This window comes from Aphelocoma coerulescens, chromosome 18 (assembly GCF_041296385.1).
Source record: "Aphelocoma coerulescens isolate FSJ_1873_10779 chromosome 18, UR_Acoe_1.0, whole genome shotgun sequence".
NCBI lineage: Eukaryota > Metazoa > Chordata > Aves > Passeriformes > Corvidae > Aphelocoma > Aphelocoma coerulescens.
In genome coordinates, this window is record NC_091031.1 from 2,437,106 (window position 1) to 2,464,828 (window position 27,723).

General features: G+C 47.2%; 1 protein-coding gene across 1 annotated transcript; it reads left to right on the top strand.

The window, feature by feature from the left end:
- Nucleotides 1-27,493, top strand: ABCA5 (ATP binding cassette subfamily A member 5). Its single transcript, XM_069032266.1, has 38 exons — nt 1-105; nt 980-1,184; nt 2,601-2,759; nt 2,990-3,087; nt 3,733-3,962; nt 5,066-5,207; nt 5,942-6,130; nt 6,426-6,573; nt 7,267-7,435; nt 8,253-8,311; nt 8,823-8,933; nt 9,197-9,372; nt 9,749-9,868; nt 10,618-10,756; nt 10,887-10,977; nt 11,180-11,319; nt 12,831-12,950; nt 13,995-14,196; nt 14,443-14,612; nt 15,159-15,292; nt 16,183-16,320; nt 16,938-17,051; nt 17,303-17,473; nt 18,508-18,621; nt 18,876-19,013; nt 19,770-19,859; nt 20,373-20,464; nt 20,922-21,048; nt 21,136-21,253; nt 21,355-21,446; nt 21,599-21,774; nt 22,329-22,404; nt 22,483-22,577; nt 23,356-23,475; nt 23,660-23,809; nt 24,745-24,824; nt 25,029-25,084; nt 25,888-27,493. The coding sequence occupies exons 1-38, from the start codon at nt 1-3 to the stop codon at nt 25,993-25,995; spliced, it is 4,962 nt and encodes a 1,653-aa protein (XP_068888367.1). The 3' UTR covers nt 25,996-27,493.
- Nucleotides 27,494-27,723: the final 230 nt, after the last annotated feature.

Sequence of the window (27,723 nt, forward strand, 5' to 3'; positions counted from 1 at the left end):
ATGGCACCGGCTGCTCCAAGAGAAGCAGGTGTGTGGAGGCAAACCCGAGCTCTCTTGTTCAAGAATTGTCTTATTAAGTGCAGGACTAAGAAAAGCAGTGTCCAGGTAAGGGATGAGTCCTTGGCTCCTGCTTCCAGCACATCCACGGTTATCCTGTGTTTAAATAACTCCCAAATCAGAGGCAAAACTCGGTTTTATTATGATGTTTATGAAGCTTCATGATCTGCTCTGAGTTTTGGGGTGAAATAGGCTTTTTCAGAAGGTGTTTTGTAGCACTTTGGTTAAAAAAGTGTTCTAATATGTAAGGCTTTATCCAGAAAATAGCCTTGAATATTAAATTATATGTATGTATAAGAATACATCTACAGAGTATATTAATTTATTAGTAAATATTAGTTGATGGAGTCATTAATATTTTATATACATTGTAGTATATATTATACACATATATCATATAATATAAATAATAATATATTATTTAAAATATCCTTGAATATTGCCAGCTCAGTGCACTTTTAAAAGCTTTTACAGCTGTAACCACACAGAAAAGCAAGGTCAGACCTCCCCAAAAGATATTTTTATCTTTTCTACCAGTTCAGCCCGGGGTATAAATGATTTGATGACACTTTAAGATGAATTTTGAGGGGAGGAAGAGACCTTGCAGTGCTTGGCTGGGCTCCTTCAGTGGCTCACAGCTTTTGTTTCGAGCAGGAATTTGCAGATGTTTAAAGCTTGTGGAATGATCCCTTTGGGCCTTCAAATGGCTTCTTGAGTTACTAATGCCTGGGATTGAAACCCTGCTGCAGCACCAGGCAAGGATTTGGCATCAGAACCGCTGCAGCACTGAAAACTTCCCGGCAGTTTTGCAGCCCAGACCCTGCACTCAGCCCCTCCTTTGAGCTGCGCTCAGGACAAGCTGCAGGAATGTTTTGTTTCTATGGCTGTGCTTCGAAATATTCCAATTTTCCTTTTGCTGCAGGAGGTGCTTTTCCCGCTGTTTTTCCTGTTCTGGCTGATCCTGATGAGCATGATGCACCCTCACAGGAAATACGATGAGGTGGCCAACACCGACCTGGGCCTGCTGCACACCTCGGTGCTGGTGAACTTTGTCATCGGGTACACGCCACCCACACCCATGGCTCGGGAAATCATGAAGAAAGTGGCTTTTGATAACTTTGAGGATGGTATTCCGACCCTAAATCTTGTGGTTTTCCCCTCATATCTCTTGCTGTAGCTTGTGTTTGAAGGGGGAGCTCAAGGGTGCTGCCAATAGGAAAAGTCTTTATTTTCCAGAGGAGGGACTGTGAAGGCGTTGGGGTTTTTTTGCTGGTTTTGGGGATTTTTTCCTGACATAAAATAATTCTGGCACTGGCATTTCAAAGTGATTTCCGTTCCTGAGGAGGCCACAAGACAAAAAGCAGCTCTGGGGCTGATTGATCCCTGTCCTGTGACATCCTGGGGCAAACTCAGGGGAGGTTGGAGGTTGTTTTCTATCTTGGTGTCACTATCACAGCAGCATTTTTAATTTATTTTAAATGCTAATTCCCATTAACACTTTGTCACCTCTTCTTTTAAAATAAATTTTCTTTTTTTTTCTTCCCAGGTTTTTTTTTCTCATGTTTGTTTGGGGTTTCTTTTTTCCCTGTTTGGGGTTTTTTTCCCCTCTTTGGTTTTTCCTGGTTTTTTCTTCTGTTTGTTTTTTGCATATTTGTTTGTTTTTTCCCACTTACTGGGGTTTTTTTTTCCATTTGTTTGGGTTTTTTCCTTGTTTGTTTTTTCTGTTTTTCTGTTTATTTTTTTCCATTCGTCTGGGGGTTTTTTTCCCATTTGTTTGGGTTTTTTTTCTCATTTGTTTGCATTTTTTCCTCATTTGTTTGGAGTTTTTCCCCATTTGTTTGGGGTTTTTTTTCCCCTTTTGTTATGGTTTTTCCCTTTTTTTTTTCCTTATTTTTTTCCTTCTTTTTCTCCAGTGCTCTCCTGCACACCTCACACTTAATAAGAACTTATTTCTCTAAACCTGCTCTGTTTCTTTTTTTAGTTTGGGGTCTTTGATTCTTTTCTTTAAGCTTTTCATCCCTCAAAATCACCTTGGAGCCACAGCCCAGCCCCACATCTGCACATTCCTCAGATCCTTTGAGCAAACAGCTCCTCTTTCTTCTCTTCCCATGTGCTGCCGAGCTCAGTGACAGAAATACCACGTTTTGATGGATTTATCCATCTGCACCATCGATCTGCCTTTCCTGGCAACTGCTGGGAATAAACCCTGGGGCAGCCAGCAAAGGATTGGGGCACAGAAACTGCAGGAGCAGCAAAAAATGGGGGGGAAAAGGAAAAATTCTGGGGTAAATGTGCATTACTCACCCTGCAGTGCTGAGCTGAACCCCTGCAGTGTCTGCTCACCAGAATATTTCCCTCCCTGTGACAAAAATAATTATAGATATCAAAGAATCGTGGAATGGTTTGGGTTGGAAGGGTCTCCAAACCCCAAGAAGTCACTAATGACTTACTTGATGCTTCTTTCAAAGTGTTGCACGTTTTTATTCCCTGCTGTGCCAGGGAATAAATAAAAACTGGATAATTTCTTAATTAACATCTCCCAGGCCTGATCACTGAGGAGTATTTGAGTGAGGAGGAGCTGGAAGAGGCGAGCTTTCTCAAACCCTCCAACTTCGTGGGGGTGGTGTTCAAGGACTCCATGTCCTACCAGCTGAGGTTCCACGACTCCATCGCCATGTCCTCCATCTATACGGAATCCAGAGGTAAATCTGCGTGCCCTGCAAGGGAATAAGCTGGAAATCATTCCATATTTTTCTTTTTTTTTGGCCTGGTGTTGCATGTATTGCTTTGTGGGGGTGGTTTGCAGCAGTGTGAGGGATGGCCTGGGAACAGAGCAGCTGGAACTCTGGTTTTTGGGATTTTAACGTGGAATCCTGGAATGGCCTGGGTTGGAAGGGATCCTAAGGATGTTCATTCCCTGCTTTTCCCTCAGCCACGTGCTCCAGCCTGCGGAAGAGCTGCGAGTCAGTGACCTACTGGAGCTCAGGGTTCACGGCGCTGCAGGCCTGCATCGACACCGCCATCATCCAGGTACTGCTGGGAAAACCCCATCCAATCCCATCCTCACCCCAAGGAAGGGCAGATCCAGGGGCTGCCCGGGCTCTGGCTGCTTAATCTGCCTGTTTATCCTGGGAAATGCTGTGCCAGAACTCACCTGGGATCTGATGAGAAGGCAGAAGTCTCCGGGTGGGTTTGGCTGTGTTTTGTCCAGGACTGTTTCGTTGAGGATTTCCCCAATCCTGTGGGGTTGGATAATGAGGATGTTTGACTCCATTTTCATCCAGATGAGCCTGAAAATGCCCCACAACGCTCCTCAGAGCACAAAGGCTCCACAGAGCTCACCCCAAAATGCCACTCCAAACAGGGGCTGCAGGATTTGCCTTGTTTTGGTGTCGGTGTTGCTCAGCAATTTTTCCCCGATTTCCCTCCCCTCATCCTGCTCGTGGTGACAGCAAATTCCATCTTTTTAAGTGACAGAAATTTCACATTTGCTAATTTTATCTGCAGGCATTTGGATGTTTTCCAGTTTCCCTGCTTTTGGCCTGGGATTTGGGGTCAGGAAGGTTTTGGGGTCTCCAGATCTCCCCGTGCCAGCAGGGGTGGAGACAGTGGTTGGGATGGGGCTGAAAAATTAGGAAAAATGTGAAAAAAAACTCTTCCTCCTCTTCCTTTCAGCTGAAGACAAATCACTCAGTTTGGGAGCAGCTGCAGCTGACCAGAGCCATGGTTATGGGAGAGGCTGCTGTGGTGGAAATTGATAATTTCCCTCGTGCAATCATTTTAATTTACTTGGTGATTGCCTTCTCCCCCTTTGGGTATTATCTGGCAATTCACATCGTGGCAGAAAAGGAGAGGAAGCTGAAGGAGTTCTTGAAAATTTTGGGACTCCATGACACTGCCTTCTGGTATGTGAGTGTTTGGTGTAACCTGTTGTTTATAAAAGGAAAAAGAAAGAAAGTATATGTAAAGAAATACTAAAAAAAATTATTTCTAGGAAACCTCTTTAATCCCACCTGTCAGTTCTTAAATTGTTTTCAATATTTAACTGAAAACAACCAAAAGCTGAGATATTCTGTAAAATCAAACAGAGAGACACTTGAAGTATCATGAAAATATGAATATTTTAATAAGAGATCCTGCTGCATTTATTCATGTATAGCTATGCCAGGCTTAGAGGGATTAAGCCTCATCATGTGTGAGATTTTTATGGAGGTTTTTAAATATTTCTGGCTCCCTACCTCCTTTCCTAGAAGCTCAACAGGTAACCTGCAGCCTGGCACGTAATTAAGTGAACCCAACTCTATAATTTTAATGTGCCAGATCAGTTTCAGCAACAGGTTTTCAATTGTTTCCTCACCCTGATGAAAAATTGTCCTGGGCAATAGAATATTTTATTTTTCTCTCAAATGATGTGTTAATTTGAAATCATTGAGAGTTCAAGAGATAAAACCAGGTTTTGCTTTGCCCTTTCCTGCAGGGTTTTCACATCTGCACTGAAACAGCCACCTGGGGTGGTTGGAATGATTTTTTTTTTTACTCATTTCACAGGAAATGTGTCATTTTTTGCTACCTGTACACAAACCACCCCTGTTTGCTGAGGTCAGAGCTGCTCACAGACTCGCAGCTCTGTTTTTCAGAAGAGGAAGATTTTGTTGCCCTGCCCAGTGTCCTGAATGATGGCTGTATTAAATTTTAAACAGAATTTCTTGAATTATTGAAACCTATGACTCTGTTACCCTCCTTTGCCTACCCTAGGGAATTAATTATGCAAGTTTAAAAAACAAAAAGGTGAATCACCTGCTTGTGCATCTCTGGCTGTCCTGGGAGTCGATGTGTGCTGAGAACAGTCCCAGGGATGTTCACAACAGCTTTTATTGGGGGGGCTCTTGTTTTGTGGCACGCTTGGCCTTTGGTGCAGTGTCTGGAATATTAAAGACTGCTGGGGTTTGCTGTTTGTGTGGCTGGGGATTCATTCCTTTTCCTGTTTTTCCCCCTTTTTCCTCCCTAGGCTGTCCTGGGTGCTGCTCTACGTGGGCCTGATTTTTGTCATGTCCATTCTCATGGCGCTGATCGCCACGGCCTCGTCCCTCTTCCCCCAGAGCAGTGACTTGGTCATATTCCTCCTTTTCTTCCTGTATGGAGTCTCCTCAGTAAGTATTCCTGGCCCTGTGCAGTTCAGCCATCCCATGGGGGTTTTATTCCCTTCCCACCTGATCTTGTTCTCTCTGCCGAAGGATTTGGGGCCAACGTTGCTTCTGTAGGATTGAGCAGTGCTGGGAATCTGAGCTGTCCCATCCCTTTCTCCTCTGTTGTTAGGATGTTGTTCAGGTGTCACCCATCACTATGAAAAATGCCTTTCCTTCCTGAAATATCTGAGTTTATACTCACCAGGTTTTGAGTTCTGAACCCTGCACAGAGCCATTCTGCAGTCCAGGTCCTCTTCAAAGCATTTCCTGTTGCTACAGAGTGTAATGCTAAAACCCTAATTAAAGGTCAAAGAATGATACAAAAATATATGATAAATATATTTATATAGCCAGTTGCCTGTCTGAGTTCAGAAGAGGAACAGCAGGACTGGAACTTGAAAGTCTTTCCCAACAGGAAATGATTCCATGGATTCTGTGTGGGTGAATGCTGGAGTGACTGTAGCAGGAAAATTATATGATTATCAGAGAATCAGAAATTATATGATTATCAGAAAATAGTATGGTATTTTCCCTTAGTTTTTCTATACCATTTCTATGTTGTTATTATTATTATTATTATTATTATTATTATTATTATTATTATTATTAATGTTATTATTAATGTTATTATTAATATTATTACTACTACTACTACTGCTACTACAGTACCTTCCTGTTTTTTCCCCCTCTGCCCTCAGGTTTTCTTTGCCCTGATGCTGACACCTCTGTTTAAGAAGTCCAAGCACGTGGGGATAGTGGAGTTCCTGGCAACTCTGGTTTTTGGCTTTGTGGGCCTCAACATTGTCCTGCTGGAGGATTTCCCCAAATCTTTCGTGTGGATCCTCAGCCCTTTGTGCCAGTGCAGCTTCTTGATTGGTGTTGCACAGGTAAATCCCCACCTGCAGCAGCCTCGCTGTGCTTGTTTGCTGTGGATCACTTGCAAACAGACCTCAATGGGGTTTTTAAATAGTTATTTTATTTTTAATAAGCTGGTGATGGTGGGGAAAACGCCTTTGTTCTTGGCAGTTGAACATCCAGCACTGTAAAGGAGCTGTTATTCTTTGTGTCCTGTGTGATCTCAGTCACTTTCTCATTACTTTGAGGGTTTTTTGCCAGGTTTTGCACTGTGCCAGGTTTTTGTTGTGTCTTGCTGGTGTGTGACATCTCCCTCTCTCCCTGCAGGTCATGCATCTGGAGGATTATGAGGATGGGGCAACATTTGCAAACATCAATGATGGTCCTTACCCGCTCTGCATCTCTCTGATTCTCTTGGTGCTGGACAGCATCTTTTACCTGCTTGTAGCTGTCTACCTTGACCAGGTTATCCCAGGTATGTTCCTGACAAAAACTGGGCTGTGGGAGGATCATCCTAAAGTCCTGAGCCCCCCAGGCTGGTGGCATCTCTCACCTAAATTCTGTGGAGAAAGGAGGTGATGCTGTTTGCACATAGATTTTTACACTTTCAGCTGAAATAATTTATATTCTGTTAAAACTGTGATGTGTCAGGAGGGGTTTTGCCGTGGCCTTAAAAAGCTTAATTTTCCCCTCTTTCTAGAGGAAAAACTTCCTTCCTGAGTTAACTAAAACATCAGCCTTTACAATTTCCTCTTAGAGGGTTGGAAATCAAAGACTGCTCTGCCTCTTCCAGATCTGTCCCTGTGACAGAAGTAGTTGAACACGAAACACAGAATAAAGTTGTTAATTTTGCAATTAAAGCCTATTTAAGCCCCTCAGCTCTGTTCACCTCCAGCCCCTCTCTTTTCTCTCTCCCATGTTCAAGTCAGTGCTCTTTCAGCACTGGGGATTTCTCTTGAATAGGAGGAGATTTGCACTTTTATTTAAGTACTCAGCAAAAGTGGAGCCTGCCAGCAGTGCGGACAGGGAGTCGTGGCTTAAATGGAAACTTGGCTGAGGAAATCGCTCAGGAACAGAGGTGTGGGCTGGCTACAGGAGGAGCTGGAAGCCCAAAGCTGAGGGATATTTGTGGTTGCTGCTCAGGAATTCCTTTTGTCCTGTCACCCAGGGGAGTTTGGCCTGCGCCGCACGCCCTTTTTCTTCATGAAACCCTCGTTTTGGTCAAAGCACCGGAAAAACTACAAGGAGCTGTACGAGAGCAGCGTCAACGGCAGCTTGAGCTTCAGTGAGATTGTGGAGCCTGTGCCTTCGGAATTCCAGGGAAAAGAAGCCATCAGGTACAGTCCCTGTCCTGCCTGAGGATGAGCAGGTCACCTGGATTTTAGTGCAGTTTGAAAATCACTCTTGGCTTTCCGCTCCTCGGATTCAAACGGCGTGTGGTGTGCATTGCAGAGAGCCCTGCACAGTGAATCCCCATCCTCAGGGACATGCATCCAAGGATAAACCACCAGGCTCAGGGACAGGGTTGCTTTGTGGGTTGTGCTCCCCTGTTGGAGCCCTCTCCAGCCCTGCTGCTTTTCCATTCCCTCAGCTTCTCGCTGAGGCCACGGGTGCTGTAAGCGGTTGCAGATGTTGGAACGCCGGCTCTGCTGGGAGGGTTCAGTTCCTGGTAACGCCCATTTGAGGGGAAAAAGCGGAATTCTGGGTTTGTGGGAAGGCTGTGGTGCTCTCCTAGGCCAGAGAGGAATTTCATGGTGGTTTTACTCAGTGGCCACATACAAGAGGGTGAAAGAAAAGAAATAATGTCCACGCTGTCACCTGCTATCCCGTGCTTTGGGCCACCTCTTGTCTTGCATCTGGGCTGTCCTGTGCTTTTTGGGGTTTCTCAATGTTTTCCTTTCAGCCCTTGTTTCCATCATTTTCCAGTGGTGTGTCCTCATGGGAGATGGGGAACTCTGCATCTTCACTCCTGGTTGGTTCCACTGCTCTCAAATATTAGAGATTAGTGACCAGCACGAGTCTTGTGTTGTCCACACCACCCAGGTCTCTTTGGGCATCTGCCACAGGTTGTTGTGATTGTTGCTGGGTGTTGATGACTCAAAATGGAATGTAAAGGTCCTGAAATATTTTATGCAATGATGTGTCTTCTTTCAGAATCAGCTGTGTTCAGAAAACATTCAGGAAAAAGGGGGAAACTGTGGAGGCTCTCAGAAGTAAGAGCATTTCAGCTTTTTAGCTGCTTGTTGGATGCAGAGCAGCAGTAGCTGAGTTGCTGAGTGATCTTTTCTGTTTCAGTTCTGGCTGGTTTTGTTTTCTTTTGGAGGGGTGGGGCCCTGGAGCATGAATGCCAGGCATGCTTGTGTGTGTCCTGTCTCACAGTAGTGGTGTCACAACAGTAGGCCACCCCAAAAATGAGCCCTCCATCACTAAGAAAAGCCTGCTGGCATCACCCCCAATTCCTCCTCTTCCCATGTAGTGATTTAATCTCCCCTGCCCCACCTCCCTGATGTTTTCACCTCCTTTCCCTGGGTGGCTTTGAAACGTGGCCACCCCACAGTGGGTGCGGGACCGTCCCAGCCCGGCCATGGGGTGAGGTGTCCCCCAGGGGCAGAGTGTGAATGGATACCCCACATAAGAGCATGTGATGGACCCCTGGGGCAGGAGCTGGCTCAGGGAGCTGGGATCCAGCCCCTGACACCTCCTCTCGCTGTGCCCTGGGAGCAGATCTGTCCTTTGACATCTACGAGGGTCAGATCACGGCGCTGCTGGGCCACAGCGGCACGGGGAAGACAACGCTGATGAACATCCTCTGCGGGCTGTGCCCCCCCACAGATGGTGAGTGCAGGCCTGGGGGTGCCCTGCTGTAAAACCAAGGCTGATAACCCTGATGGTTATTTTAGGATTCACCAACATATCTTTGGATAAAGTCCGAAGGAGCCTGCTTGCAGTTCCTGTCCGCGCTGGGCTGTAAAACCCTCTCTGCTGAGCGCTCCTTCCAGTGGAGAGTTCCCAGCCCATGGCAGGGGGCTGGAATGAGATGAGCTTTAAGGTCCACTCCAACCCAAACCATTTTGTGATTTTTGTGTTCATTTTTTTAGGGTTTGTCTCAGTCTATGGGCACAAAGTGTCCGAGATCGACGAGATGCTGGAGGTGCGGCAGATCGCGGGGGTGTGCCCCCAGGCCGACATCCACTTTGACATTTTAACCGTGGAGGAGAACCTCTCCATCTTTGCTGCCATTAAGGGCATCCCTCAGAATGATTTGATACAAGAGGTAACTCACCTGGGTGCAGGTGTTGTCTTACATGTACATTTTTAACCAGTAAATCAAAATATCCTCAAGGGGTTTTCCTTTTACAGGGAAATATCTGCTTTATGGTACAGTGGACAAAGAGGTGCAGGAAGATGTTTAGACAAGGATAAACTTTTCATTTTTCCTGAGATTAAAATGCTCATGAAATGTTTTAAATCTGGCATTTGGGTCCAATTATAGACACCATTAAACTTCGTGTGTAGGTTGTGCAGTTCAGATACAGAACACACTGGGAACCGGCAGCAGTTCATTTGAATGTTAATTGTTAACAATCTGGTTTAAAAAATTGATAGGTCTTTTTTTTTTAAACAATAAATGTGTTTCTTGTGTTTTCAAGGTGCAGAAGGTGTTGCTGGATTTGGAGATGCAGCCCATCAGGGACAATCAAGCCAAAAAATTAAGTGGGGGGCAGAAGAGGAGGCTGTCAGTGGGAGTTGCTGTTCTTGGGAACCCCAAGGTGAGAGGGATGGACTTATTCCCAGCTTGTTGTTGCTGATCCATGGAAGGCTGGGTGTCTCTTGTCAAAACCAACTAATGTGTAAAATGCAGAAATTGTTCCTTTGAGCACCTTTTTTTCTTTGTTTATGGTTTAATTGCAGTAATTTCAATGGCTCAGCCTTTATACCTGAGGCCCAGGTAATGGCAGAAGCTTTGGAGTTGATCTCTTTGGCAAAAAAACAGTGTGGCAAGTTTTGTGTGATTTCTGGCTGGTGACATTTATCCCCCAACAGGGAAACTGTTGGATGTTTTTCCTTCCAAAGCCATCCAGGAACTGGGAGCAGGAGCAGAGCCAGAGAGCTCTTTTGTGTTAGAGCTCTGTAATTTCTGTGGGAATGGGGACTGCTTTGAGATCTGTGGTTCAAAATGATGTGTGTGACAGTTCCTGGGCACTTCAAAAGCAGGTGTGTGCATTTAACCACCCCTCAGTAGAAAGGATCCATGTCTAAGTTGTGCTTCTACTACATAATTGTATTGGAGCCGGAATAGAACAGGCTGTGGCATTAATTTATTATGGAATTTTTCCATTTGTCACAACAGGAGATGGGTTTCTTCAAAGCACAGTGACAAAAGCTGCCTTGTTAGTCTGGGATGTTTCCCATTTTGGAGGAGTACCTAAGGCTTCAACAAACTCTTCTGGGTGTGCTGGGGAGGGATTGCTGAGGTCAGGGGCTGTGGCTTGGAAATCCCTCTGAGTTTTGCCCCCAGGTTTTGCTGCTGGACGAGCCCACGGCGGGGATGGATCCCTGCTCCCGCCACATCGTCTGGAACCTGCTGAGGAACAGGAAAGCCAACCGTGTGACTGTGTTCAGCACCCACTTCATGGACGAGGCTGACATCCTGGCTGGTGAGTCCTGCTGCCACCCCAGCTTCGTTCCCCAGCCATGGGGTACAACCTGTGTGGAATCCAGAGTTGGATTTGGGAGGAAATTGTCGATCTTCTGCTTCAGAGGGGCCTTCCTGACTTTCCTTTCCAGATCGTAAAGCTGTGATTTCCCAAGGGATGCTGAAATGCCTGGGGTCTTCTCTCTTCCTGAAGAGCAAGTGGGGCATTGGCTACCGCCTGAGGTAATTCTGTGCCCAATTTTGTACCTCTTAGATGCCATCCTGTATCTTTGTTTTTATTGTTTTCTGTTGGAGTCTACAAGAAAGCACCCCCCAAAAAGATCCTTTTATCCTCCTGAATGGTACACCTGAATGTTTGGTGCTGTGCTGGCACAGTGTCAGGAGCAAGCCAAGCTTTAAACCCCAATTCCTGGTGGTTTTTTAGCATGCACATCGATGCCTACTGCAACACAGAGGCCACCACCTCGCTGATCAGGCAGCACATCCCTGCAGCCAGCCTGATCCAGGAGAACGATGAGCAGCTCGTGTACACCCTCCCTCTCAAGGACGTGGACAAGTTTGCAGGTATTGATGGGGTTTTGTGTTGCAGGGATCAGTGACTGTGGAGGGGAAGTTTATTGAGCGTGGCTGGAGCCTGATGGTCTTGATAAATTGTGCATTTCTGGTTTATATTTATTATTATTTGGCTGACAGGGAGTCAGGGAGGTTTTTCTGAGTCAGGACTTTGTCATCTCCTTCAAGGGGCTGAGGTGTCAGAGGGATGTGGATACCCAACAGGAAGGGCTGGGGAGATGCCTCTGTGGTGAGGAAACCCTTCCACCCAAGCACCCCCTGGTCCTGCAGAATCATCATCCTATTGCAGAGGGTTCCAAAGAGCAGGGCTGGCCTGCAGCAGGAAGCAGGAAAGTCCCAAATCCTACAAAAATCCTACAAAAATCCTACAAAAACCTTACAAAAATTGACAGCTCTCATTGGGAACTGCAAAGAGCATCGTGTCACTGCCTTGAAATTCCGTGGTGAGCAGGAGCAGGGAGCAGATGGGAGGATTTCACTAGATGGCAGCAATTATCTGAGCAGTGCTGGGCAGGGCTCCTTGCTCATCTCCCAGAAATAAATGGAATAAACCCTGCATCCTTTGCACTGTGTGGGAAGCCAAGGGAGGGTCTGTGTTGATGGGAACATGCAGCTGATATTCCATAAATGTTTTTTTCCCCCACTGCATTGGAGTTAATGATTTATGAGCTTTGCCTTCAGCAGCCACTGGGTGCACTTCTGCAAACAGGCTGAGATGCAATCAATTTCCCCAAACTATTGCAGGGAGAACCTGGGGCTGAGAATACACCTTGGCAGCTGGGGCAGGAGAAATTGTGGGGATTTGAGGAGTATTGTCAAAAATCCAACTGCTCTTCCCATTTTATACATTTAAATTTCCCTGCAGCCTCACTGTGGCTCTGAAGCTTCTCATTTTAAGTCCTTGTTTCATAGGATTGACAAAAACCCAGTAGCATTTTTCATCCCAAGGTGCTGTTAAGTTCTCCCACTCTGAGCCTCACGTTGGTCTTCAAGCTCTGTGCCCTGTCCAGGATCTCCTGTCTGGTTAACCTGGCTTTACAAATCTGGAAATTTTTTGTAATAGGTATATAAAAATACATTATGTTTTTAGATATAAAATGACTCAGTGGTTTTATTTGTAAGATCTTTTGTGCCTGGGCAGGGATTTAGGTAGGACGAGCTGTCCTGGGTATGATTTTTCCAGGAGAGGGAACCTTGAACCTGCCCTGAGGCAACTTTAAGTGCAGGAGCTTTAGGATGCTGAGATAGTTTTTAGAAGCACCACAACTTCAGCAAAAGCTGCCACATTTCCTGACCACAGAGACTGAAATTTAGTGCTAAAAGGAGCTTATCCCACCTTGGTTCTCAAACCATGACATGTGCCTTCTGATTTATTTGCTATTCCCACTTTTCTGCTTTACCCACCAAGCAGGAGGGTTTAGAGATGTGCCTGATGTGCTTGAAGTGTTCTTGGCAGGTGCTGGAGCACAGTGTCAGAGCTGCACGTGTCCATCTGTCCCTAGGCTTGTTCTCTGACCTGGACACCCATTCCCACCTGGGGGTCATCACCTATGGTGTGTCCATGACCACGCTGGAGGACGTTTACCTGAAGCTGGAGGTCGAGGCAGAGATTGATCAAGCAGGTGGGAAGGAGCAGGGCTGTGCCCTTGGCTCTCCTCAGGTTTGGTTTAGTCTCAATTAGTGTGGAATTGTCACTGCCAGAAGGAGAGAACAAGAAAAATGTCCCTCACAGTGTGCTGCTCCAGCATCTGTTGATCCTTTGGTCCTCACAGCATTCCAGGCTGTTGGAATATTCAGCAGGAAAACCAGGAAAAGGCAGTGAATTGGGTGGGGGGTGATTCTGGGAGCATCCAGGGGAAAAGCTTTTTACTTATTAATCTTTCATCCAGCGTGCTCACATCTGACTCCTTGGCTTTACAGCTCACTTGCCTTTTAAAATGCCTTTTATTTTCCTAATGGAGTTTGCTTTCAAGAAATTATAAATGTGCAGCATAAAATTAATTTTCAGCCTTTTGTGTGAACAGTAGCTGCACTTAGGGCTGGAACAGCTCAGCTTGTCTCACTTTGAATTAACTTCCAGTCCAAATGAAAAGTTGGGACTGCTTAATATTGCTCCAGAATGAGTCAGTTGTTTTTTTTGATGGCAGTTTTGAATGGTTTGAGCTGGTTGAATCATTCTGGAGCTTTCTGTGTGATCCAGAATTATTAGTATTAGTAAATATATGTACTCTGTAGTGTATACAGGGTATACTGGTATGGAAAGTACTCCCTAATTGGACTGACTGCCCTGCTCCACAGAGTTTCTGTGTGGGTTTAAGAGGATTTAACAGCTGAATTTGCTGGTGCTGGGTAATGCAGGTGCACACACAGGCCAAGGGTATGAAACTGGGGCAAATCTACACCTTTTTGGTGGCAAGGATTTGAATCATCTGCTTTAAGTATCTGCCATTTATGTGGTTGGGCTGGCTCAGTGTCAGTGACCTTGGGGTTAGGTTGGGAGACTTGGATGGGATGGGATTGAGGATGGGATGGGTGAGGTGAGGTGACTTCTGCAAGAGGAAGGGCAAGGAGTCTCTGGCCCCTGGCTCCTCCACCTCCTCTCCCATTTCCAGCCCCCTGCTGTGTCAGAGCATCAGTTCCATGGGCTTTTCTCTGCCCTGTTTCAGATTACAGCGTGTTCCACTCCCAGCAAGTGCAGGACGAGATGGATACGAAATCCCTGGATGACATGGAGCAGAGCCTGCTGATGCTGTCAGAGGCCAAGGCACCAGCCATGAGCAACTCAGCCCTGTGGAAGAAGCAGGTTTCCACCATAGCCAAAGTGCACTTCCTCAGTCTGAAACGGGAGAACAAATGTGTCAGAGTTATGTGAGTGCTGGGGCTTCTTAGTTGTGTGGAAGGCTCAAAACCTCTCTGAATGGCACCAGAGAAAGCACATCTTGTCCTTAATTTTTCCCCATTGTTACATTTAAAAAACAGCAAGTGTGGAGCTGTAATTTGTGCTGAATTACTGGTTTTTGGGGGGTGAGGGAGATGTTGTTTTAATAGCATGCACATAAAACTGGGTTGGCTTTCACTGAATTGTAACAAACCACAAACTTTTATTTCTTTCAGGTTGTTGCTTTTCCTCATTTTCCTTGTAGTTCAGATTTTGTTGTTTTTCATACACCACATCATCAAAAATGCTGTAGCTGCTATCAAACTCTCCCCAGATTTGTACTTGCTGAAGCCTGGAGAGAGCTATCACAAGTACAGAAGTCGGCTCCTGCTGCAGAACTCCACAGGTAGGGCAGCAGCTCCTGTCTTCACTTCTCTCCTTCTCCCAATTTTTGAGGTTGGGAATGAACTTTTTCCTTGAAATTAACCCAGATGAAGAGTTTCCAAGTGCCCAGGGATGGTAAAGTCAGTTTGTGCCATGGGGCTTGGTTTGGAGATCTTCCTCCTCCTCCTCCCATGCCCATGACCTTGTTCTTGCTGTGTCAGGATGATCCAGGTGAAAGAACTGGCCAGAAACACTGAGATACATCAGCATTAAAATCCTGCTGTAAAACATCTGGGGAAATTCCTTTTTGGTTCAGCTGAGGATGTTTTAAAAGCGCCCAGCAGTTACCCAGGCAGTAGAAACCAGCATCTGTTTGAGCTGTCAGTGCACCAATAATTTTGTGTAAAATACTCCAGGCTGGTGATGAGGAGGGATTTAAAAGACAAGGAGATGTGGGACATCTCAGGGACTCAGGTTAGGGGTGGGCAATGCTGGGGGAATGGCTGGACTTGATGATCCTGAAGTTCTTTTCCAGCTTGAATGACTCCGTGTTGTTTTCTGTCCCCAGAATCGGATATCAGTGACATTGTGCACTCCCTGGGGAGCATGAACATCCTCTGGGAGATGTTCAATGACAGTGATTATGTCTCAGTGGCACCTCACAGTGCAGCTCTGAACGTGTTTGTCCTTGAGTCCAGGCAGGTAAGGCTGAGACTGGCTGGGCTGTGCCCAAAGGGCAGCTGGTGGGGCTGGCTTGTGAAATTCTTACCTGAAAAGCATCTCTGGAGTCATGGAATCAAATAATGTCATATATATATTGCTTATACAGGAGGCTGCCAAGGGGACAAAATGGAAATATTAGCAAAATAAATGTTCTTCCATAATTATAATTGCAGTAGGCCAGTCGAACTTCCATCCCCCTTCTTCCCCACAAGGACACAGAAAACCAGGAGAAAAGTTCTAATTCGCAGGAGACCTGGCAGAGGAATTTTTTATGCTTACATTTTTCACTTGTACTGACTGAATTACACAGTTTGACACAAGTGTAATTCCATGGTGCTCTCATGTGGAAAGAAAAATCAGTTTCTTGGGCTGTACGTGTTCATAATAACAGGGAGATCTGAACTTCGGGATCATATTTAATCCCCAGCAAAGGAGCTGCTCTGCAATGTGCCAGCTCTGGCTCTTGTTCCCGTTTTTATTCCCTGACACTGCTCCCATTGGTGTGACAGTGCAGCCCCCAGCTCCTGCACATCTTTGCCTGTCTGCATTTAAATCTATTAGCAGGATCATCCCAGAGCAGCTCCTCGTGTGTTTGTTTTCCAGACTGTAATTGTCTGGAGTGCCGTTTGTCAGAGCGTCACTGCTCCATGAATCATGCTGGGAATTCATTCCCAATAATTTCTTCTCTGAGAGCCTGCCTGTTTTCCTGAATCAGGCTGGGTGTTATAGGCACCCTGAGCAGCCCAGAGCTTCCTGCAAAGCTCTTGATTATGCAAAGATTTATCCCAATGTTCAGGTTTAATTCATTCCCTCCCAGGGAATTGCCCTTCGTGCAGAAGGATTAATACAGCACATATTTTTCTTCCTAGAATTATGTTTTCAACATGATAATCAACAGCACCATGGTGCATTCCCTGCCAGTTTTGATGAACATTGTCAGCAACCTCCTCCTGCGCAGTTTAAATGTGACTGAGAGCATCCAGATCTGGAGCAACCCCTTCATTCAGGTGAGCAGCTCCCAGAAAGTCACCCTAAAACACAGAGGAGGGGGCAAAGCATCCCTGGGTGAAAGGGGGAGTGAAGAAACGCCCCACAAACCAAGGGGAAAGCTGTTTGGGGCTGTCTGCAGGATTTAAGAGGACATGAAAGGTGCTGGAATTTTGCTCTGCAGGTTGTGGAAGGGGAGGAAAAAGGGGCTTGGAAAGAGGATGTTTCAGGAATTAAAGGTTGGGTGGGGCTTGGAGCAACCCAGTCTAGTGGAAGGAGCTGGGGACTGGAACGAGATGATCCCTATGGTTCTTTCCAACCTAAACCAATCCATGATCCTGTGAATTCATTATGAGTTTGTTGGGGGTTACCTGCAGTTCTTGGTCTGTGCAGAGCTGGAGGGGCCTTTGGGAGAGGAGAGGACCTGCTGCAGGAAATGAGTGCTCTGAAAGTTCATTAATTACTATTTATTCCTCATATAAATACTCCCAAACTTCCATAGGTGTTTTTCTTCCTGCTCAGATGATCTTGACATCCACAGACGTTTTATTTTAGCATTCACAGCCATGTTCCAACTCCTAATGTAGTATTTTTTTGGTCACATTCTGGCACTGAATAAATCTGATTTGTATCCCAGGATCTTCCAGACACAATTTTCAGACTGGAGATCTATTTTGAAGCTGTGTTACTGGGGATCATCATCACTGGAATGCCGCCCTACTTTGCCATGGACAATGCAGAAAACCACAAGGTAACGCCCAGGCGTCCATGCAGAGATGCATGGGAAGTTAAAAATCCTGGGATGTGGGGGAAGATCCAAAGAGGGGTTTAGAACAGTGCCATGAGAGGCAGCATGGGTGGCACTGGGGTGGGGCAGATTTGAGAAAAGGTTTTCTGTGCAAAGCTCAGCTTGGCAATGGCTGCGTGACACCGGGGCGGATTCACGTAACGTTAATTTTAATTAACACGTGATTAGCGCTGTGCTTTCTTCCCCTGTTGCAGATCAAGGCCTACACCCAGCTGAAGATTTCAGGGCTCTATCCCTCAGCTTACTGGACTGGCCAGGCTCTGGTGGATCTCCCTCTGTTCTTCTTCATCCTCATCCTGATGATCGGCAGCCTCTTCGCCTTCCACTACGGCGTTTATTTCTACGTGGGCAAGTTCCTGGCTGTGGTGAGCATGGGGTGGGGTGAAAGCAGGGTTACCTTGTTTTCCACGAGTGTTTTATTTTCCTTACTTGATTAAGCAGGATTTTCCCAATGGATACACAGGGAAAACGCTGCTGGCACAAGGACAGAATGTTTTTCATGGGGAAAGTGGCTCAGAGTTGAGAGTTTCATTCGGGACTGGAATAAAATAAAGCAGCACCAGGGGAGGTTGGACACAGGAGGAATTTCTTCACAGAAATGGTGGTTGGGACTGGAAGGGGCTGCCCAGGGAGGTGCTGGAGTCTCTGTCCCTGCAGGTGTTTAAGGAAGGACTGGACGTGGCCCGTGGTGCCGTGGTCTGCTTGGTCACAGCCTGGATTTGATCGCAAAAGTCTTTTCCAGCCTTGTTAATTCTGCGATTTAAACCACCAGGATTTTCCAAGGAAATGCTCCTTTCTTTGTGCTGTCTCAGCCTGCTTTGTGCTCTGTGCTGTGATTGATAATTGCTCTGTTTGCTGCTAATGACAAGGGCACAGTGACTTTGAGCTCAGCCCCTCTCTGCAGTGAATTGCAGATGGGGATTAAATGGAGGAGACCACAAGACTTGATGTCTTTGATATTCAGAGTGGGCTTCCCTGTGATCTTGGCTGGAATTGAGAGGAATCAGCTTTTCCCAGCTGCTTTTCCAGAGTTAATCAGGTTTGGGATGTGGCTGCAGGGCTGGTTTTCTCCCCTTGTTTGAATTTCTACAAAAAATGCTGTGGTGGAATTCCTAGTATTTGCCAGAATCTTGAGGTCAGCATTTATGGAAGCCTATGTTATTAAAAAAAAGGGAAAGAGTTTAAAGGGAACTGAGGGAGGGAGTTTTTTCCTCTCCACACATTCTTTAATTTGTGTCTTTAATAATACATGCTCTATGCACCAAGGCAGCAAAATACATCAAATGAAGTGACAAAGGTGAACCCAGAGTTCTGTATCACACTGAGGCAATTCCAGTTGATCCTTATGCAAAAAAATTCCTGCTGCACATTTCCTGAGAAACCTTTCCTGTCCCTGCAGATTTTCTGCCTGATTGGTTACGTCCCCTCAGTCGTGCTCTTCACCTACGTGGTCTCCTTCACCTTCAGAAAAGTCCAGAACACAAAGGAATTTTGGTCATTTATATTTTCAGTGGTGAGTGACTTGGCCTGGAGCTGGGATAAGTGGGAAGACTGATGATCTCCAAGGCCACAGCAGCTTCCCAGTTACTTTCTTGAACTGTCTGTCCTTAATGCACAGGAAATGGGAAACATTTACCAGTGTCTCCCTCTCTGCCATACCCTGAGTGATGAAAGCTTTATTTAAAGTGCTTTATATTAGATAACTTACGCTCAGAGAGTCTGAAGTGGATGAAAATGGACTTTTTTTTCCCCTTTTCTTTGGTACAGACAGCCTTGCTCTGCACAGTTGTCGCTGAAGTTGCCTTTTTCCTGGACCTTTACCTGGTCACCACCGTCCTGCATTATGTCTTCTCCATCTTCATTCCTATTTATCCCCTTATTGGCTGCCTGATTTGTTTTATAAAGGTAAGGGGACTCCAGGGATCCTTTCCAGAACCCTTGGAGACAGCAGGGATTGGGTGTGTGTCATTAGTGTGTCTCTGCAGCCATTTAACACATGAAGAATAACAACTGCTTGGGGGAAAATCACCTTTTTCCTATTAAGCAAAGTGGTTTGGGTTTAAAATGGGGAAAGCAGAAAGTTTTCCATGAAATTTCCTTTCACAAAGTGGACGGAGCCTACAGGAAAGATGGAGAGGGACTTCTAACAAGGGCACGGAGTGACAGGACAAGGGGGAATGGCTTCAAGCTGACAGAGAGCAGGGTTGGATGGGAAATTGGGAAGAAATTCCTCCCTGTGAGGGTGGGAAGGCCCTGGCACAGGGTGCCCAGAGAAGCTGTGGCTGCCCCTGGATCCCTGGAAGTGTCCAAGGCCAGGCTGGATGGGGATTGGAGCAACAGGGGGTGGAATGAGATGGGCTTTGAGGTCTCTTCCAACCCAAACCATTCCATGATTCTGTGATATTCCAAGGAAAACCACGTGTTCCTCAGTGAGCAAGCCCAGTGATGGGACATGGGTTAATTGGGAGTGGGTGGCTTGAAAGCAGGAGCAGCCCCAGGGTTTGGATGGAGTTGTTTGATATTTGTTTTGGAGAGTCTCTGCAGAGCTCAGGAGGTGCTTGAGCACCACAGCCTGAACGACAGAGATTAAAGCACAGTGTCGAATTCAGAGTCTCTGGTGGGTGATTATTCACCTGAACATGTTTTTCCCTGAATTCCCAGGTCTCGTGGAAAGGCAAGAATGAGAGTGGAGGATACTCCCACCCCTGGGACCACGACCCGTGGGACCGGCTGCTGGTGGCAGTTCTGGCTGTGAGCATTGGATTCCCTGTTTTTATAAATAGGAAAAATTCCCTGTTTGCTGTAGGGAATTGTGGTTCCTGCTGGGATCCCCTTCTGTCCAACATCTTTATCAGCAAAGATTTGCTCTGATGCTGAGCCTGCAGCTCCTGCAGCACGAGCAGTCAGGAAAGCTGCTGTGCCCACCAGCTCAACATCTGCTGCTCCTGTGGCCTGATTAACCCTGCCAGTATTAATTCTGATTATTATGGGAATCCCTGCTGATGGAGCAAGAACTCCAGAGCAGGGGCAGTCCCTTCTCTGTGCAAAAACCCCACGTAATTGCTTTTAAATCTAAGCCCACTTTGGTTGTGCATCCTCAGACCCGCTGAGCAGCATTTAATGATATATTAAATATATTCTTGGCAACACCAGCACTTGTGTGGTGGTGCAGAGCTGCAGCTTCTTGTCCCTCATCACTCTGGTGGTGTCACCCCCAGGGTCCCCAGCCTGGCTGGTGACCAGGGTGGTTTTTGTCTGCCTCAGCCCTATTTGCAGTGTGTGGTGTGGCTGTTCCTGCTGCGCTGCTTCGAGCTGAAGAACGGAGGGAGGACGGTGAGAGAGGATCCCTTCTTCAGGTGTGTTTCTTGACTGGTTCTTTTTTCAAGCCATAGTCCAAAGAAACTGGTTTTGGAGGTGCTGCTGGTGGTGGTTAAACTGGGATGTGCAGTGGAAGAAATACACCACCTTTCATTATATCCCTTCTGAGACTCAGTCACTGCAGTGCAGAAATGGGGGCTTTATTTCCTTTTAAGTTCCATCACTGCAAAAGCAGGAATTTTATAAGGATGTTCCCTGTATAAAACCAGGGGAACTGCCATTCCCATTGCATGGCCAGGGATGCTGTGCTCCCACAAAGAGCTCAGCAGGGAGGTGACACAGTGGCAGCCCCTGAGCTCGTCCTGCTCTGGGATGAGCTGCAGGAATCTGCTTCTCCTGGCCTTGGCAAACACAAATGGCTTTGAGCACAAAAGCCCTGAGCCAGCCTCAGCTGAGAGCTGAGCAGAGGCCTCGTGCTGTTTTCCTCCCCTTCAGAAAATGTTTTACAAAAGCCAAGAGCTGGAAGTTCCCAGATGTCCCTCACGAGGAGAACGAGGATGAGGATGTGAAGGCGGAGAGGCTGCGAGTCAAAGAGATCCTGAGCAGCCCCAGGAGCGAGGAGGTAAAGCCTGGCTCTGCCCAGACCTCCAAATCTGGAGGCTCCCCCAGAGCTGCTGGGATCTGCAGCCACTTCCCTCTTCCCTGCCAGATGCCAGCAATCCTGGTCAGCAGCCTGCACAAAGAGTTTGATGAAAGGAAGGAATTTCTTCTGGGGAGAAAAATAAAGAAAGTGGCAACCAAACATGTTTCCCTCTGCGTGAAGAAAGGTTGGAGTTCAGCTGCTTGCTGTTGAGCTGTTTTATTTATAAAAACAGCTCTTGGAACCATTTATCTGACCTCGTGGGCAATGGTTTGTGTCTTTCTTCAGGAGAAATCCTGGGTTTGTTGGGACCCAATGGAGCTGGGAAAAGCACATTAATTAATATGCTTGTTGGAGAGATTGAGCCAACCAGTGGACAGGTGTGTTCCATGCTACAGTTACACAAAAAATCCATATTTCAATTTTATTGTTATTATTGCAAGCATTCCTGAGACCGTTTTGCTAAAACCATGCAAAACCAGTTTGGAAATTTCCAGTATTCTGGATTAAGGTCTGGGCATTTTCCTTGCAGGTTCTGATGGGAGATTATTCCTCGGGGCTGAGCAGTGAGGATGACTCAGTGAAATTTTTGGGGTACTGTCCTCAAACGAATCCTCTCTGGCCAGATATCACAGTGCAGGAGCACTTTGAGATTTATGGTGCCATCAAGGGGATGAGCCAGGCTGATGTTAAAGAAGTCATCAAGCGGTGAGTGAGTTCGTTGGAGAAATCTTTGTGGTTTAACTGACGTTTCCTCAGCTTTTTTTATCTTCAAGCTTATTGCTGGAGGGGTTTTGGCTTTTTTTTTTTTGTGGGGTTTTTTTCCCCTTCTCACCTTTCCTAATGCAATCTTTGTTTCCATTTAAGTTTGGTTTTGAGCTTGGTTGAAATTCTGCGATGGTGAATTCATAGGTGAGGAGATGAAGGTTCATCCACAGAAAATTCAACTGGGATTTTTCATTCTGATATATGTTTTTTTAAAGTTCTTTTTTAAGGTTGTGAAGTACTAACAGTGACCTTTGTAGAAGCTGCAAGGAGGGGGAGTCCTGGGCTTGGAGCTGTTTCTGTTGTCACCACAGGCTCCTCCAGGACAGGTGGTCTTGTATGGAAGCTCCAATTCTGCTTTTTGCTCTGCTTTTTTTATCTTTGATACACAAATACTTGTACCTGAGCTCTTCAAAAGGAGCTGTTTGCATACTCTGATGAGGGGGAAGCCAGACCATCCCCTCCCAGCCTCTCACACCTGCTCCTTCCCTCCCCAGCATCACCAGTGTCCTTGATTTAAAGGACCACCTGCAGAAAACGACGAAGAAGTTGGGAATGGGGCTGAAACGCAAGGTATGGGGGGCTCTGGGGTCACTCTGGGGGTCACCAGCACCCTCCCTGTCCTCACCCTGCCCCTCTGCCTTCCCCCAGCTCTGCTTTGCCCTCAGCATGCTGGGCAACCCGCGTGTCACGCTGCTGGACGAGCCCTCCACCGGGATGGATCCCAAAGCCAAGCAGCACATGTGGTGAGTGCTGGCCACAGGCTCCAGGCAGTCAGCCTGGTCTGGGGTGTGCGTTAGCCCTGCCAACACCAGGGAGAGCCACACACAGGGAATAACAGAGTGGGCTGAGTTGGAAGGGACCATAAAGATCATCCAGTTCCACCCCCTGCCACGGGCAGGGACACCTCCCACTGAAGCAGAATAATTTCTGCTTAATTGTCCCACTTAACCCTTCCCTCTGGACGTGGGAAGCCATTCCCTGTGTCCTGTCCCTCCATCCCTTGTCCAACGTCCCTCTCCAGCTCTCCTGGAGCCCCTTTAGGCCCTGGAAGGGCCTCTAAAGTCTCCCCAAAGCTTCTCTTTTGATTGAACAACCCCAGCTCTCAGCCTGGCTCCAGAGCAGAGGGGCTCCAGCTCTTGGAGCATCTCCGTGGCCTCCTCTGGATTCACTCCAGCAGCTCCTCCTGTGTTGGGAGCCCCAGAGCTGGACACAGGACTGCAGGTGGGGTCTCACAAGAAGGGGAGAATCAGCCCAACCTTCATGCCAGGTGCAGTGCAGCTGTGTCCTGTCCCAGAACAGCTTGGGATTTAAAAACTTGAAAGTTGAAAGAAATCCTTAAAACAACATAAGGAATACAGATTCGAGCCATCTTTGGGAAATTCAGGTGTTAATTGTTGCTGTGGGAGTAGCAGTAATCCATAAATAGAGGGTCCATCACAGTCCTCCTTCCCTACGAAGCCAGGATTTTCTGTTCCCTGCCAAATGTTTTTATTCAGGGATGGTTTTGGTTGTGTTTTGTAGGAGGGCAATCCGAGCAGCCTTTAAAAACAAGGAGAGAGCAGCCATCCTGACCACGCACTACATGGAGGAGGCAGATGCTGTCTGTGACCGTGTGGCCATCCTGGTGTCAGGGCAGCTCAGGTAGCACCAGAGCCCCCCTGGGGCAGGGGGACAGGCAGCTGCCACCTGAGATATATTTGTCTGAAAATACAGATGAATTTTGTACCTAAATTTGGAGTGAAATTAATCCTTAACAGCAAAAAGGGTCTGTTTGAGGTGAGGCTGTTGTTGAGTACAACCTGTGTTTTCTGTCTGTAATTCGTAGGTGTATAGGTACTGTCCAGCACCTGAAGAGCAAGTTTGGCAGAGGGTACTTCTTGGAAATGAAATTGAGGGAAACAACAGATGTGCAGCAGGTGGAGTATCTGCAGAGCCAGATTTTGCACATCTTCCCCGATGCCAACCGCCAGGAAAGGTGAGGTTTGACAGATACCCAGAAAATACTGATGTTAATTAAACCCTCTAATTTCACAGCAGCTCCTTGGCACAGGAGAGGGCATGTGAATATTTACACACAGCTTAAAAAAAAAGAAGAATGAAAAAGAGGAAGGGATCTGGAAGGCAGCAGAGCCCAGGCTGCCAGGGCGGGGCCGGGAGCCCGTGCAGATGTTCAGCGTGGAGGAAGCAAAACTGAATTTCTGCATAGCTGTTGCCTGACAGCTTCCTCCTGGGGCAGGGCCCCTGGGAAAGGGCTGAAATCCGGGTCTCTGACTCACTGCCCTTACCTGGAAATGCCTGAGGTCTCTGGGGGTCTCAGTTTGAGGGTGGGCTGGCTGCTGTTCCACCAACAGCTCTGAGTTTCTGCTGTATGCACCCGAGGGTTTGGCTCGGTGACTGGAGAGGCTCCACAAAGGGCACAGCAGGCATCCCATGAGGAGTGTGATCCTTGAGGGATCACAAGTGTGATCCTTCCTCAGACGTGGGATGTGCAGGGTGGGAGGGGAGTTCCCTCTCCAGCAGCAGATGTGGGGGGCAGAGCAGCTCCCCGTGCTGCAGCGGGGGTTGCAGGAACAGCTGCGTGATGCAAACTTCCAGGACGTGCTGTGACCTCCCAGTTCAGCTGAAAGGCAAAACGTCAGGACTCTGGGAGTTCCAGGCAGCAAATCTGCCATGAGCAAGCAGAATATAAATGATTGAATCTGAGTGGAAGAGCATGAACTTACGACAGACTCAGGGAGGTCCCAGCTGATGCACCTGGAGCTGCATCATTACCCTTCTGTGTGATCATGACAGTCAAAATGCCTGGAGTAACCTTCGGAAAATAAGTTAAAATCCATTCCACTGGGTATTAATATTTTCACTTTGAGTGATTTTGCTTGAAGCTAAATTTGTTTTGCCTCTTTGTTCCAGCTTTGCTTCTATCTTGGCATATAAAATCCCTAAAGAAGATGTACAGTCGCTTTCGCATTCTTTTTCCAAGCTGGAAGAAGGTAATGAAGGAAGCACTTGCCATACATCACACACACAAATCCTTTTGTCTCCCATAACTGACTCTTCTGCCATGTGGTGTCACTTGTCCATTTCTGTTCCAAACTTACTTATTTTTCTTTTATTGTTGTCCCCAACTCTGTTTCTTGTGAAATCAAGAGTGAGTAAAGTGTCCCTAACTCTGCTCTTACCAATTCCTTCACCAGTAAAACACGCCTTCAACATCGAGGACTACAGCTTTTCTCAAGCAACACTGGAACAGGTGTGTTAAATTCTATTTTGTGGGTGTAAACCCTGCCAGGTGAAGGTGTCAGAGGGCAGGGTTAGATGGGATACTGGGAAGGAATTCCTCCCTGTGAGGGTGGGGAGGGGCTGGGATGGAATTTCCAGAGCAGCTGTGGCTGCCCCTGGATCCCTGGAAGTGTCCAAGGCCAGGCTGGACGGGGCTTGGAGCACCTGGGATAGTGGAAGGTGGCCCTGCCCATGGGGGGATGGGATTTATGATCCCTTCCAACCCAAAGCATTCCATGATGATGAACCCTATGCAGGCAGCTCATCCCCCATGCTCTGCTCTCAGGCCATGGGGGCCGCTTTGCTGTTGCCTGTTGGAGCATTTTTGGGAAACTAAATTCCCTTTTTTCGAAGTGAATCACATCTGCCAGCTCTCCAGCTCCTCTTTATTCCTGTTTTCCCCTCTAAAAATAAGATGCCAACTGCAGTGACTGGAAGAAAGCAAATGTGTGGTATTAGTGGAAAAGCTGCTCTGATTTATTCCAAGAACGGGCGTTTGCTGTTTGTGGCTGGAAGGAGGGTGAAGCTGAGGCTTGTTATTGCTTATTGTGGATTAATTACTGCTGACAATTAATGTCCTTCAGTGCTGAACTTCCTTTTTATTGTGCTCTTGAAGAAAAGAGGTGGGAGGGCAGGAATAAGGAGAAAAACCTCAAAATACTGAAAATTTGCTACTCAGGGATGAAGCAACACATGAATACTCGTGAGGTTGTTAGCATGAGTTGTATTTGTGACCAAGGAAGCTCCTACAAGGATCTTTTCCATGTCTTCCAGGTGTTTGTGGAGCTTGCTAAGGAGCAGGAGGAGGAGGACAGCAGCTTGGGCACCCTGAACAGCAGCCTGTGGTGGGACAGGACACAGGAGGACCGAGTCATTTTCTGAGCTCCTCATGCTCATGTCGGTGCCAGGGCCGATCCTCTCTCTGCTCCTCGGAGCCAGGGTGGGCAAGGACAGCTGCGTTTGGAAGCTCTGAGCATGTCCCACCATCCTGGCCTTGGGAATAACGCCGCAGGAGCGGTGAGCATCCCACTGCTCCTCTGACTGACCCAAATCCCTCCTCCCCTCTCTGTTCCTGGTTTGTGTTGGGCAGGAGGGCACTGCCATGGCAGCCAGGTGTCTCCTGGTGTTGGTGGCTGGGGCAGGAGCTCCCACCTGCCTTCCCTTGGCTCTGCTGGGCCAGAGGCTGGGCTGGCCTTCAGGAGGATCCTGCGTCTGAGCGAAGCCAGTCTCTGCTGGAGCATCCTGCCCTGCGGGGTGGTTTGCAGGGTCTGGCCGTGCCCTTGGGTGGGCACTGCTGCCTGTCCTGCACACCCATGCCTGTGAGATCCTGCTCCTCCACCAGCTGGTCCATCCCTGCTTCTGCTTTGAAGATGCACCTGCTTAGAAGAGAGGGGGGGAAAACCACTGCAGAGTCACTGTCCCACTGCAAGGAGGGTCCTGAATTGCACCGCGAGCTCGGCTTGGCATCCCACCAACGTGAAAATGTTCATTTACAGACACAACTTGGCACTTGTTGGCACTCCCAGACCCCTCCCCTGCAGGGTGGCAGCTGCGTGCTGCTGTGTGGGTGCCACTGGGGTTTGTCATGCATGCTGGGGGCACAGGGGCTGGACAGAGTGGATGTGCTCCTTCCCCTGCTTGGTTAAAAGTACAAAGACACAACTGTCTGTCAGGGTTTGATGAGCACCAGGCACCCATGAAAAAAACATCTACTTATTTTCCTCTGCTATAGCTAAGCAGAGGAGGGAAAATTAAAACTTCATTTTCATGAGTTAAGGATTATTGAAACAACAAGAAAAAAAACACTTTAAGGCAAAACAGGTTCAAAACAAACAGTATAAAGAAGATTTATTAACAAAATTAAAACTAAAAAGGGTAATGAGAACCAAAGCAAACTTTCAGGACATCTTTCTTTCCCAGTCTCTCCCTCTTTCCACTGACTACACAAAGAAACAGAACATGGGGTTTTGGTCAGTATTTCACTTCTTAAAAGTCTTTCTTCAGTATGCTTAAGGAAAAGAGTTTCTTCTGCTGTGCCGTGGGATCCTTCCCACAGGAGATAGTTCTCTGCGAACTTTTCCAGCGTGGTTTTAACTTTCACAAGCAACAGTCCCACCTGAACCTGCTGCAACGTGAGTCGCTCCCACGGGCTGAGCAGTCTTCCCACAACTGCCCAGCGTGGGTCATTTTAGTTCATGGGGTTTAGTCTTTTAAGGATGAGCTGTTCTAGTTTGGAAGCAAAGGCTCTCCATCTCTAGAAGCAAGGGTCATCTCTCTCTGAGTTCCTCACTAGGTTACAGCTTTTCAGCACCCACACACTCCAGCGTGAGTACTCTTCTTCACGGGCTGTGCATGGATCTCTGCACCCCGCCATGCACCTCATGAAGCAGTTTGTTGTATCATAGTCCTCACCATGGCTCACAGGAGAATCTCAGCTCCGGTGCTTGGGGCACCTCCTCCCTCTCCTTCTTCTCACTGACCTCAGTGCCACCATGTTGGTTTTCCTCAAGTGTCCTCACTTTTCCTCTGACTTGGAAGAAAATTGGTGTCTGCAAGTTGCACTTGAGAGGTTGATCTCATCCGGGCTCCGCATCAGGGAATTGCTCACCA

Bases quoted from the DNA above. Each gene is read 5' to 3' on its own strand.
- ABCA5 (XM_069032266.1), top strand. From the start codon at position 1: ATGGCACCGGCTGCTCCAAGAGAAGCAGGTGTGTGGAGGCAAACCCGA. The intron at 7,436-8,252 runs GTACAGTCCCTG...GTCTTCTTTCAG, and splicing joins CAGGGAAAAGAAGCCATCAG to AATCAGCTGTGTTCAGAAAA. The intron at 19,860-20,372 runs GTGAGCATTGGA...TGTCTGCCTCAG, and splicing joins TGCTGGTGGCAGTTCTGGCT to CCCTATTTGCAGTGTGTGGT.